The sequence below is a fragment of the Ailuropoda melanoleuca genome, chromosome 2, assembly GCF_002007445.2.
Source record: "Ailuropoda melanoleuca isolate Jingjing chromosome 2, ASM200744v2, whole genome shotgun sequence".
Lineage (NCBI taxonomy): Eukaryota > Metazoa > Chordata > Mammalia > Carnivora > Ursidae > Ailuropoda > Ailuropoda melanoleuca.
In genome coordinates this window covers 140317389-140330007 of record NC_048219.1, presented here as the reverse complement: position 1 = coordinate 140330007, position 12619 = coordinate 140317389, and the positions used below count along the sequence as shown (strand labels likewise).

General features: G+C 40.2%; 1 protein-coding gene across 1 annotated transcript in view; it reads left to right on the top strand.

Moving 5' to 3' along the window:
* Window positions 1-12619, top strand: part of SLC25A12 (solute carrier family 25 member 12) — a 95113-nt gene that overhangs the window by 79490 nt on the left and 3004 nt on the right. Inside the window, exons 14-15 of the mRNA XM_034654736.1 lie at window positions 8179-8319; window positions 10162-10300. Of these exons, the coding sequence (XP_034510627.1) occupies window positions 8179-8319; window positions 10162-10300 (280 nt within the window). The remainder of the gene's footprint in view (window positions 1-8178; window positions 8320-10161; window positions 10301-12619) is intronic.

The window sequence follows — 12619 nt, the reverse complement described above, 5'->3', positions numbered from 1 at the left end:
ATCACTTCTCCTTTCTTGCTGGGTTTAGGCTTTATTTGCTGTTCTTTCTCCAGCTCCTTTAGGTGTAAGGTTAGTTTGTGTATTTGAGACCTTTCTTGTTTCTTGAGAAAGGCTTGTATTGCTATATACTTCCCTCCTAGGACGGCCAAAGATTTTGAACAGCTGTGTTTTCATTCTCACTTGTTTCCATGAATTTTTTAAATTCTTCTTTAATCCTGGTTGACCCATTCATTCTTTAGTAGGATGCTCTTTAGCCTCCATGTATTTCAGTTCTTTCCAAATTTCCTCTTGTGATTGAGTTCCAGTTTCAAAGCATTATGGTCTGAAAATATGCAGAGAGTGATCCCAATCTTTTGGTACTGGTTTAGACCTGATTTGTGACCCAGGATGTGATCTAGTCCCCTTCCATGTGCACTCAAGAAAAATGTATATTCTGTTGCTTTAGGATGGAATATTACGAATAAATCTGTGAAGTCCATCTGGTCCAGTGTGTCATTCAAAGCCCTTGTTTCCTTGTTGATCTTCTGCTTAGGTGATCTGTCCATTGCAGTGAGTGGGATGCTAAACTCCCCTACTGTTATTATATTATCATAAATGCGTTTCTTTAATTTTTTATTAATTGGTTTATATAATTGGCTGCTCCCATGTTAGGGGCATAAATATTTATAGTTGTTAGATCTTCTTGTTGGATAGACCCTTTATTATGATATAATGTCCTTCCTCATCTCTAATTACAGTGTTTGGTTTAAAATCTAATTTGTCTAATACAAGGATTGCCACCCCAGCTTTCTTTTGATGTCCATTATCATGATAAATAGTTTTCCACCCCCTCATTTTCAATTTGATGGTGTCTTTGGGTCTAAAATGAGTCTCTTGCAGGGATGCCTTGGTGGCTCAGTTGGTTAAGTGTCTGCCTTTGGCTCCCTGGGATCAAGTCCCACATTGGGTTCCTTGCTTAGCAGGGAGCCTGCTTCTGCCTCTGCCTGCTACTCCCCCACTTGTGTGCTCTCTCTCTCTCTCTCTCTCTGATAAATAAATAAATAAATAAATAAATAAATAAATAAATAAATAAAATCTTTAAAAAAAATAAAATGAGTCTCTTGCAAACAGCATATCAGTGGGTTTTGCTTTTTTATCCAATCTGATACCATGTGTCTTTTGATTGAGGCATTTAGCCCATTTACATTCAGAGTAACTATTGAAAGATAGGAATTTAATGCCATTGTATTACCTGTAAAGTCCCTGTTTCTGAATATTGTCTCTCTTCTTTCTGGTCTATATTACTTTTGGGCTCTGTCTTTGCTTACAGGCTCCCCTTTTTTATTTCTTGATCACAAATTCTTTTAGGTTTTTTTTGTCCTGGAAGCTTTTTATCTCTCCTTCTATTTTGAATGACAGTCTTGCCTGTAGTTGTTTCTCTCTCTTTTTCTCAGCTTCTTTATTCTCCATCATTTGGTCTTCTAAATCACTAATTCTCTCTTCTGCCTCATTTATCCTAGCAGTTAGAGCCTCCATTTTTTATTGCATCTCATTGATAGCCGTTTTTATTTTGATTTGATTCAGTTTTAATTTTTTTATTTCTCCAGAAAGGGATTCTCTAGTGTCTTCTATAATTTTTCAAGCCCAGCTAGTATCTTTATAATTGTTATTCTGAACTCTAGTTCCCACATCTTATATCCATACTGATTAGGTCCCTGGCAGTCAGTACTGCCTCTTGTTCTCTTTTTTGAGGGGAGTTTTTCACCTTGTCATTCTTGGGGAATGTGGTCGCTTTTCTATTTGTAGAGCTGCAGCAATTCTTTTCTTAGATCTCCGGTTGAGTTCACAGGTGTTCAGAATGATTTGATAGCCATCTAGCTGAATTCCTGGGACCAAAAGGTCTCCTACTCCTCCACCATCTTGAACTCCTTTCATAGTTATAGTTATTTTTACTGCTTTTATTTTTTAGCCTTCACGTTAGCTTTATAAGTGGTTGCACCTCTTAGCACCCTCATCCTCAGAGAGGGTTCCAAAAGACCCCTCTTCTTCCAGCAGGTGCCTTATGCCTAGCCAGTGAATCTCTGTCACATGTGGTCTAGGTGCCCTCTAACCTGCTGCTTTTGTGCTGGGTCATCGGGTGAGTGAGTGTGGCATGAACCCTTCAAAAGGGGAGTCTTTGTTTCCTTTACCCCTTTAGATCTCCTGGTTTTTAAAGGCAGACATTTTGGGGACTTGTTTATCTGGTACAGGTCCCAAGAGTTGCAGTGCCTGATGTGGACTCAAACCTGTTGCTCCTCAAGGATATTCTCTGTATTTGTGAGATCACTCTTGCTGTGGGTCATCCCAGCACGGGTGGGGTTTTTGGCCATACTGCATTTCTGCCTGTTTTACCTGTCTCAGTGTGGTCTTTTTATCCATTGTTGTGGAGAAGCTGTTGAGCTGGTTTTCACGTCTTTTTCGGAGAGAATTGTTCTGTATGTAGCTGTAGATTTGGTGTGTTCTGGGTTTTCCCATACCATCATGTTGACTTGCCCCCTCTGTGGTGGTTTTTTTCAAACAAGAGATTATGTAAAGTTTCTTAGACATATCTATAAACTTAAATGGGAAAAAAATTTAATGTCTTTCCAAGTCACAAAAGTAGAAAGTTTATTAGTCTAAATAGACTGATCTATATGTATTTTTAAAATGTCCCATTGGTAAATACCTATTTTTATGTTTAAACTCTAGCCAGAGCACATACGTGTCTGATCACATTACCTCTTTCAGAGAGTGTATACTGCTGAATGGGTAGAAGTCTTTTAATCAGAACGTATTTATAGCTCAGCAAAAAGCTAGTATAATCTTATCATGTTGCAGATGTTCTTAGCCCTGTGTGAACATAGCTTCTGAAGAACACATCCCTTCCCTTGATATCTTACGTTCAGTCTGCATGATGCTCTCACATCAGTGCACAAGAGCTCTATGAGGTATATAGGGACATCCGTTGGGATCCCTGTTGTCATATCAGGAAACCAAGGACTGGGAAGGTTATGACCCGTCCAAGGTTACAAAGTTAATGGCAGTATAGGTCAACAAACCTAGAATCTTTCTACTCTTCCATGCTTCCTCCCTTCAGCCTATGGGTGTCCACACCCATAGGTGCAGCAAGAGGTCCACTTGTTAGTTGGAGCATTTACTAACCCTGGGGCCAAGATTTGTAGCTGACCAGCCCTTATGCTGTGTCTTCCTTAGCAAACTGAGTTCGCATATCTCTGAAGAGTTGTTGGAAATAGTACCTCCAACTGCCATCCCAGGAATTAGTGTGCTCCCAACTTGATGCTTGCATACTTATGTGAACACACATATGTATGTGAACAAATTCAGAGTCCATATATATTTATGTTGGAGTGGCTCATGATAGGTACACAGAGGTTTTGACTCTTCCTTTACCCTAGTTAGGGGTATGTGTGGTTTTGTCTATTCATATCCTAACACCCTGGCATATGTCAGTGACTCAGCAGTAAGCAAATTGCAATTTTTTCCTTTTAAGTTATCATGGTCCTAGGCTATTTTAGAAAGAACCATAGCATTTCCCATTGCTTTATAAAATATCTAAGAGTGTTTGGCTGATGGCGTGTGAGACAGTCACTGTTCCTCTTCTTCTTGAGTCAGTCCTGGTGATAGCTAATTCTGTGACTTTTATTAGTTTGGTTATTTTAAATGCACATGTTTTGTACATCTGTTCAAATTCCTAGTGTGGCCTTAAATTAACGTTAGATTTTCATCAATCTCTGTAAGGGAAGACTTTATAATGAATTGTTCAGATTGTGGTTGGAGGGAAATAATTCCAAACTACAGGAGAAAATAGATCAAAGAAGAAAGTAAACAGGAGACTGGGCACAAGCAGGGCCAGGTCCCCTGCCTCTTTGTGGACTCTGCCCCTGGGGTAGGATTTTGAGGGCAGGAGATTGAATAGGCCTAATCCTGTGTGCAACCCCTTGGCCTCAGACATATCAGAGGCCTGGTGACATCTCAGTTTTACATCCTTTTTCTCCTAATTTTTATTGTCTACCTTAGTTGGTTTCTTTTCTCATGAAAAAAATAATTATGTGACACAAGATTAAATGGAAGTGTTTACATTCTTTTCATTTCTGTTATATATAGATAACCATCCAAAATGAGATGTGTTCTCTTTTGTTGTGTCATTTGTAATTCATTTCTAGAACAAAGAAACAATTTAGTAATGAAAACTGAAAGCCTTTAAAAGTTTTAATATTAATGCTTGTCTCTGTTTATAAGAATAAGCAGCACATTTGAAGAGGGAAATTTCACCATTAGAAGTTGAGAAGCTGATTTTGGTGATTTGGTCAGTGAAAAAATTCACCAAACATGTTGTATGGAATGGTGTTACCTAATGTAAGCATCAGGATGTCAAATTAGACCAAGTCCATTTAAGAGTATAGAACTGTATATCATCATGATTTAATTTGAAATTTTATATACCTTTATTATTTCAGATAACTAGCTGTATTTGCTTAGATTTTTTTTAATGTTTTATCTACATAGATGGATAAGCCTGTTTTAAGTTTTGGACCTAGTGCTAATTAGTTTTAAAAATGCATTTAGTGTATATAAATCAACAAATTTATCATGGGGAAGAATGTGAGAGAGGACCTAGTCTGTAAAGGAAGCCATTGTTTCTAACACCAGCTATGTTTCTTGTTTTTTGGTTGGTTATGGTTGGTTTTTTGTTGGTTTTTTGTTTTTGAGTAGTTAAGCATTCATGATTCAGAATTTAAAAGGAACAATAGGGTATGCTTTAAAAATTCTTTCAGGTACTCATTTCTCTTTCCAGAAGGTAATTAATATTTTCATGTCTAAGCCATTCTAATTTTGATAAACTAATTTTGATCATTGCATACCTGTATTTTATGTTTGGTTTATGTTACCTGGCATAATTTTATTACCAGATCTTATTGCTTAAGAGCTTATAATTGTTTCTACTTAACTATTTCCTTACTGGGCATTTACATTTTTTGGTTTAATTTTGTTGCTTTTTAAAGTAGTAAACATTTGCATATTTGTAGAACAGCAAACATATTAGCATATTTGTAAAAATACAGGTACTTTTTTTCCATTGAAAAGTTACCATATTTTTACTTCACAATTTAATACTTCTGAAATTCATTATATTCATTGATTATGTTTACTGTGTTTTTTTCCCTGTGAAAAGCTGTTTTTAATGTAACATCACTTATAATCAGTAGAGCCTTAAGACAGAAGAGAAATGCAATTTTCCTGTATTTGTTTTTCAGAGAGGAAACAGTTAAGAATGTGATAAAATGTAATCCTGTTCCATGTCATTAGAATTCTTACTAGAGCGACTGAATTAATTGCAGATTTTCTTCCCTCATCCCACTGTTCCCAGTTTAACATGTGTGAGATAGTGGTCAATCTCAGAGTTTAGAAAAGGACAGCACATATTTGCCATGGAAATTTCCCTTTAAATGTTAGGAAATATCCAAAGTTGTAGACAACTTAAATAACAATCTAATTTTTTCTAAAATTATTCAGTGTTTCTGGATAGTATTGGCCTACATATTCCTAGGCCTATCGTAAAGATTTTTAAAAATATAAATTTTTAAGGCATATATAGACTATACAATTGCTAGATGTTTTCTTCCTTCAAATACAGTAGAGTACATGAGTGTGAAACACACCCATAGATGTGTGCCTTGCTATAGTGTCATTGCTTTCTTGTTTACATGCTCACTTGTCAGATGTATATATAAATGCAAATCGGTTTAGTTTTGTCCTTATGTCCATTGCATTCTCAGGACTTAGTATGCATTCTGGGTAACAGATCTTCAAAGCATACAGCTGTTAATGTGTTAGATGTTACATGTACACTGAGAAGGAAATGTGAAGAGCTGTTGAAGGAGTACAATTCTCAGTCAACTGGCAATTATTTCCCAACGGGCCTGGCGAGGAGGGGAGGAGGAGTTGTGGGGTGGGGGACTGCTGGCTGGAGTACTCTTGCTCTGTGGGATGTTATACTTTACTAATGATTAGAAACATGGGAGAACTTTATATTTGTTTAAACATGATGTCCATAATTAATGAATGGCATCCAAGATTTGACATCATCTGGCTGTGGCAAAGTTTGGGGATTATAATCAAAATTTGTGTTTCTATCCTGTTTTTTTAAATATGCCTTAGTTTAGAACATAAGATGCATTTTCCCAAAGATAGTCTTTGCAACCATTATTTAAACAAGGGATTTCAGGGAAGTAGTAAACTTTTTCAGTTGGTTTGGTCTTTAATACTAGCTATGGGAGCAATTACTTGGATTATCATTTTAACATAATTTTTCACCCAGCAATCCTTTTGAAAGTATTGTTTGCTTAGATTGAAACATTGAAATGCTTCCTTCTCCCTGCAGCGCAGTAGATTAAGAGAGGGAAACACAGGCAAATCAACGTGTAAAATCAGGTCAGTTGTCATTCAGGGGCTTGTGTGCCAGTGGTACGGATTGTGGAGTTGGGAGTCACAGGAAACCCGGAGAGAGACAGCAAATTGCTGCACTCCCATGCTTGGTGGACAAAAAGGGGATCAGTGCCCTGGGAAATCCAGGACAGTAAGCTTCCCATAACGCAGAAAGGAATCTTGTGTCAGTGTTGGCACCTGCGGACGTGTGGTCCATAGGAGTAAGGGGTCAGGATTGGAGCAGGCGTAGTTGAGGGCTTGTAGCGCCCAGCCAATTAGGAGAATGGACTGAGACTTGCTACTCCTTGGAAGTAGGACTGGAAGGACTGTGTTAGAAACATGAACAGAAATGTGGGTGAAGGTAGAGTGTTGAAGTGTCATTGAATGCTACACATGAATTTGAAGGGTATTGTTTGTAGTATTTCTATACCTGTGGAATTATAGTGCCCCAGCGAGGCCTTTCCTAGTTCCTGTTTCACAGGTGACATGTTATCACAGTGAAGTTATGATTATATGGTATATAATATGATTATATTATATAACCATGATATACGGTTATGATTGTGTACTATAAACAGCTGCAGTTCAGATGAAGATGTGCAAATGAAATTTATTTATTTATTTAAGAGAGAGAGACACAGCCAGGAGCAGGGGGGAGGAAGCAGAGGGAGAGGGAGAAGCAGACTCCCCGCTGAACAGGGAGCCTGGCTTGGTGGGGGGGTCGGCAGAGGGCTCGATCCCAGGACCCTGAGATCATGACCTGAGCTGAAGGCAGATACTTAACTGCCTGAGCCATCCAGCTGCCCCTATATTTTTGCTTTAAAAACTTATTTTTATATATCATATATGCACATACCCATACAAACACATTTTTTTCCTTACAAAAAGAATTGGTAGCAGTTTTGTTAAACATTCTTTTTTTTTTTTCCACCTCTACTAGTTAACAGATTTCAGATGCAAATACACCCTCATTATCCAAATTCAAATCCCCGTCACTCAGCGCCATTGTCGGGTGTAGCTTTGATTTGCCAGTTTTGTACTCATGGTAACTAGACGGTCCATTTCCCAGCAGAGTTTTTCTGGTTTTGTCTTGATACCGAAAGTGTCTTTCTAAATTCTCTCCTTTTAGCTATGTATCTGTCTCAAGAGTTTTGCTCAGGATAATACATTTTAGCATTTGAACTGGGGGAGACTTTTCCTCTCTGACTTGAGGCACTTCTGTGGGGCAAAGATTTGTTAATCGCTCTACAATTCGAGGAAGGGGAAGCAGGTGGCTGAGCTAACCTGAATGCTCACTTAGAGAAGGAAAGTGACCCTTGTAGATCCAGATTTTACCTCCAGCTTACAGAAGATACCAACCAGTCTTCTACCATCTCTTTCCCTTTCACTGGGGAGCTTCCCGTTGCCTCATCTGGCTTCACTTTTGTTTTCCAAATGCGTTTATTAGTTTTGCCATTTTGGATATGGCTGGGTTGACCCCGGAAAGACTGGTTTGAGAAATACTCTTGACATTTCAAATCAAAACAAACCCAGACATAGATTGGCTTGAAACTGAGTTTGGGCCCATCCCTGTGATCCCCTCTAGCATCAGCCAAAGCGTGGGCCTCTCATTCCCCTATGAAGAGGGAGGAGTAAAGTGGTGCTGTAGAGAGGCTTTTCTGGATTTTTCTTGGTAACGCTCCAGTTGGTCTCTGATTTGGAAATCTTCTTCTGTCTCTCCTCCTTTGCCTGCAGGCTGGCGGCTCTCAAGTCATCTTTACTAATCCACTGGAGATAGTAAAGATTCGCCTGCAGGTAGCTGGAGAGATCACCACAGGACCCAGGGTCAGTGCCCTGAATGTACTCCGGGACCTGGGACTTTTTGGTCTGTATAAGGTGGGTAGACTCCCTTGGGTTATCTCAGTAGAGAGCTTGTCATGTACTCAATAGAACCGTGAAAGAATGTGGAAACCAGGCTTCTCCCCCCGAAGTGGAAAAGCAATTTTGTCCAGCAGGGTAGTCCCTCGAGTACAAAATCAGACAAAAAGGAAAAATCAGGACACTTTTATTAGAGGCAGTGGGGTATACAAACACACTCTCCTGTTGTCGCCTTCAGCTTTTATGAAGCTGCCGGCAGGGAGGCCAGCGCTACAGACCTGCTGGCTTTAGCCTCACAGCCTTTGATTTGATGCCAGGTTTGGGAAAAGTTTTCTTTGGTGTTCTCTTTGGTCTGTTTTAGGACTTCAGAATAGTCTTGTGTTTATTTTGAGTCTGAGTTATCTCTATTGTTATCTTCCCAGTAGGAGCTTCTGTTTGTCTTAATAATTTGACCACAGTGAAACAGTAGTAGAGTTTGGGAGAATTCAGGTCTTTAAGAAGTTAAGTGGTGGGATTTGTCAATAATGAATTCCATTAAAAAAAACACAACAACAGAGAGTGTACTGTACTTTAGCAAAATGCCAGTCAACAGATTCCTTCCCTGCAGGTATACTTACTCCCATCATTACAGATCAGATGTAATGGAGCAGAAGCTATTATTTTTCTTAAACAAGGAAGAGTATTTCTTTCCATTCTTTTCCTGTTATAAGGGGGGAATACGTAAATTCAGCTGCTATTAGACAACAGTGTTTCTACAGCGTCTGATTTATTTATAGATCTATCACTGTAGAAATGTGTAAATTGGCTTCTGTAGCTACAAATTGGAAATTAGAAATTCTCTAGATTAGAATCACACAGTACAGGGCTCTTAGGAGACCAGTAAACCAATGATGCCTATCTTGGTTTACTGTACACATTTCCTCCCCTGTACCCCCAGTTTCCATCCTTTTTAGAATTCCCTTTGAGAGCTAAATTTATTAATACTGCTTCTGCCTATTTCACCCTTCAGAGAGTCCTTGGAATTTTTTTTTTTTAATGTTTGAGTTTGTCTTTTGAAAACAGAACCATTAGAGAAACAAGAGCTGAAGATGGAGTATTCGGCTGGCTAGCTCAAGCCCTGGGGGGAAGGGGAAGCAGGGCCAAGTTGAGGAAGGAGACCAAGTTGAGGAAGGTGTTCATTGTTCCTCAGTCCCTGAGACAAGCTATCCCTGGGTAGCTTTCTATTCCTGTGGAAACTTCCGCTAAATAATTTGTCCCATTTTCCCCCAATCCTCTGCTATCTAGGACATGGGGACTGAGGAGGGGAGATTGGTGGTTTCTTTTTCCCGTTCCCTAGCATAGTCACCTTTCTTTTCCAGTGTCACTGCCTGTAGTTTAACTGGTACTTCATGGGCCCTATACTGTGTAGATTGAATGGATGAATTGTTAGTTTTGTGGGCTGCCTTTGCTGGTTGCTTTGGAATCAAGCTATTAACATTAGGTTTCCAAGGCTGTTCCCACTCATGCCCCTCCCCCTCACATCCACCAAAGCCACACAGAACAAACAACCTGGAGGTTTGAGAACTGAATTTTTATTAACCTTAAAATCCGAATCTATATTGGAAATGCCAGAAAATTCTTAGTTGTCAGGATAACATCATTACTCAGTTAACAAACTCTACATCTCTAGGGTCCTCCGGCCTTTCTCAGACTTTGAGCCAGGTATATTTCTATGTCCCTCTCATTGCCACCCCCATTTCCATTCCACTCAGTCCCCATGCTGTTTGAGGGAACACCTAAGACTTGTCACCCTGGATCCCTTGTGGGCATTCAAGGCCCTGTTTACACAACTGTTTTGCGCTATTTCCTCACTTGTGACAGGGTGCCAAAGCGTGTTTCCTCCGAGACATTCCCTTCTCTGCAATCTATTTTCCTGTTTATGCTCATTGCAAACTACTTCTGGCTGATGAAAATGGACACGTGGGAGGTATAAATCTCCTTGCAGCTGGAGCCATGGCAGGTAACTACAATTTTTTTTTTTTTATACCAATGAACCCTCCCCCCATTCTCTTTAAGAAGTACAGAATCTCAGTGCACTGCCCGCCTTTATTTCTGGAAGGGTTATTGTTTGTATCTGACTTAGTTTAAACATGATCGCTTTTTCTCTTTTGTGGGATGTGCTGTAATTCTGATGAGAGTTAATTACATTTGCATAATGTGGATAAACAGCATAATGCAGCTTAGCAACTCAGAGCCAAATTAGATCTGCCCATCTAAATTGGGCTTTCATCATTACCATGCTTCTTAGTCTCCTGTGCCCCTGAAACCTTGGGTACAGCCAAGCTAAGCATTAAGGTGGAAGAGTTTTTCATCAAATCAGTTGCTTCATTGTACCTCATGTGATGCCCAGGTCTAGCATGCCTCACTTGCTCTTTCTGCATGATGGAGTCTACATGATTGGCTCAAAATTGAGCTTTCTTCATGATACTGTTGATGTTCCTTCTACCATCATTCTCATTAGACACAAGTAAGCAAACTTCCCCGGCAAACTATCCTATACTCAATTGGCATCTCTTCTCTGTCCCTTAACACTTTCTTTAGTAATAGTTGTTTGCATAAGTTTTATTTTCTCTACTAGGCTGGGAGCTTTTTGAGGGCAGGAGTTTCATTTTCTTCATTTTTGCTTTCCCTTCATGGCCAGCATAGTAATAATAGGAGCTCAAATGTCAGTGGAACAAATGAAAATCTTCATTTGGTCTGAGTTCCCATATTAGACACAAAAGAGATTCCACCTGAAAGAGAAACCTAACAAATGCAGGAAGGCACTAAGATGTTTCCTTCTGATCTTATGGGTCTAGTCTTCCTCTTGAAACTTGGGATAGAAGGGGAGGACCAGGTGTCCTTGGCTGCACCAACTCTCAGAAATGACAGGGAAAGGAAAGGGCGCGTGTTTGCTCCCCATTACTGCTGGTCTAGTATAGAAACGTGAAGGGTGAACACAGACTCACACGTAGTGTCCATATGCTTGGTGTAGGTCTGACTACCTGGGCTCATGGTACTGTGTAGCTCTCACTGGGTTCGTTCTCCTCTGGTGCCCTGGCTAGACAGCCGGACAGCCCGAGCACTTCGTAGAGCGTAGTGTGTATGGTGGGGTTCTGAGGGTGTTGAGATGGACCGTGTTCTTGTTCTCACCCATGATGACAGGGAATGATTTGTGATGGTTAAGAAACTCTCCCAGGGAGCTCCGAACCCTTGTTTGGGGTCCAGCAAATCCCATGTTCTCTGGCATTTGTTACTTCAGTCAATTGAAAGCCAGAAAAGCTACTGCTCTGTGTTGGCAAGGAGTGCTCATCCAGCCCCTTTTTGGTACTCCCCAAAGTCGCCCATTTTTAAATGGGGCCAGCAGATTTTCGCTCCAAGCTTTTGCCCGTGCTTTCCAGTCAGCACCCCCCCAAAAAAACAAAAACAAAAACAAAAAAACACCAAAAAACAGCAGCTAAAGAACAGTCTAGTCATGGACAGGCATTTTGCCAGTGGTTGATGGAACCAAGTAAACATTTCCATGAACTGTCAGCACCAGCTTCTTGCCCACAGATATTTGATGTCAGTTTTCAGAATAAGAGATGATTTTTTCTAATTTCTACCAGTAAAGCCTTGCTGGCAGGCCCTAAGAACATTTAGAATTCAGAACATTCCGAACACAGGCAGTTTACCTAGTATCCTCTGAATATGGTGCAGGGCCGCGTGGAGGGGAGGTATTTGCTTCATCCTGTAATAGCGGCTCCCACAAGTCCACCAGCGCCATCTGCCCGGTGCTGATGCAGTGATACTCAGGCCAAATTGCATATCGTCCCTCTGAGGAGGGTTATCTTGCTCCTTTGTTCCCAGCTTTGTAAGTGAAAGATGTGGTTGTGAAATCTCTCTTGGGTGTCCCATTGCTGATCAATCTCAGCATGACCCCGGGGAGCTCAGGCACAGGGGATAGACGATAAGGCCTTTTGATGATCAGTTCCCCTATTGTCCCTTAACTGCTTGCCTGGCCTCCTCAGCTCTTGTTGTAATGACTTCTGTCATGTAAGCCTGTCTGAAAAGAGCCCCAGTCAACTCTCGATTTAGCCCCTCAAACAGGTGAGTGGATATGAATATTGACATTCACCTTGCACAGTAAGGTGACAGAAATCAGCAAAAAAACCACTACATTGAGCATCTCATTAAACGGGCAGTGTCTTCATTTCTTATGTACAAAAATACTTGTATCTTATGTACCAAAAAAAAGGAGGTAAAATAATTGAAACCTAAGAGGGAATACTTGGGAATTGTCCTGGTAATATTGCTGCGT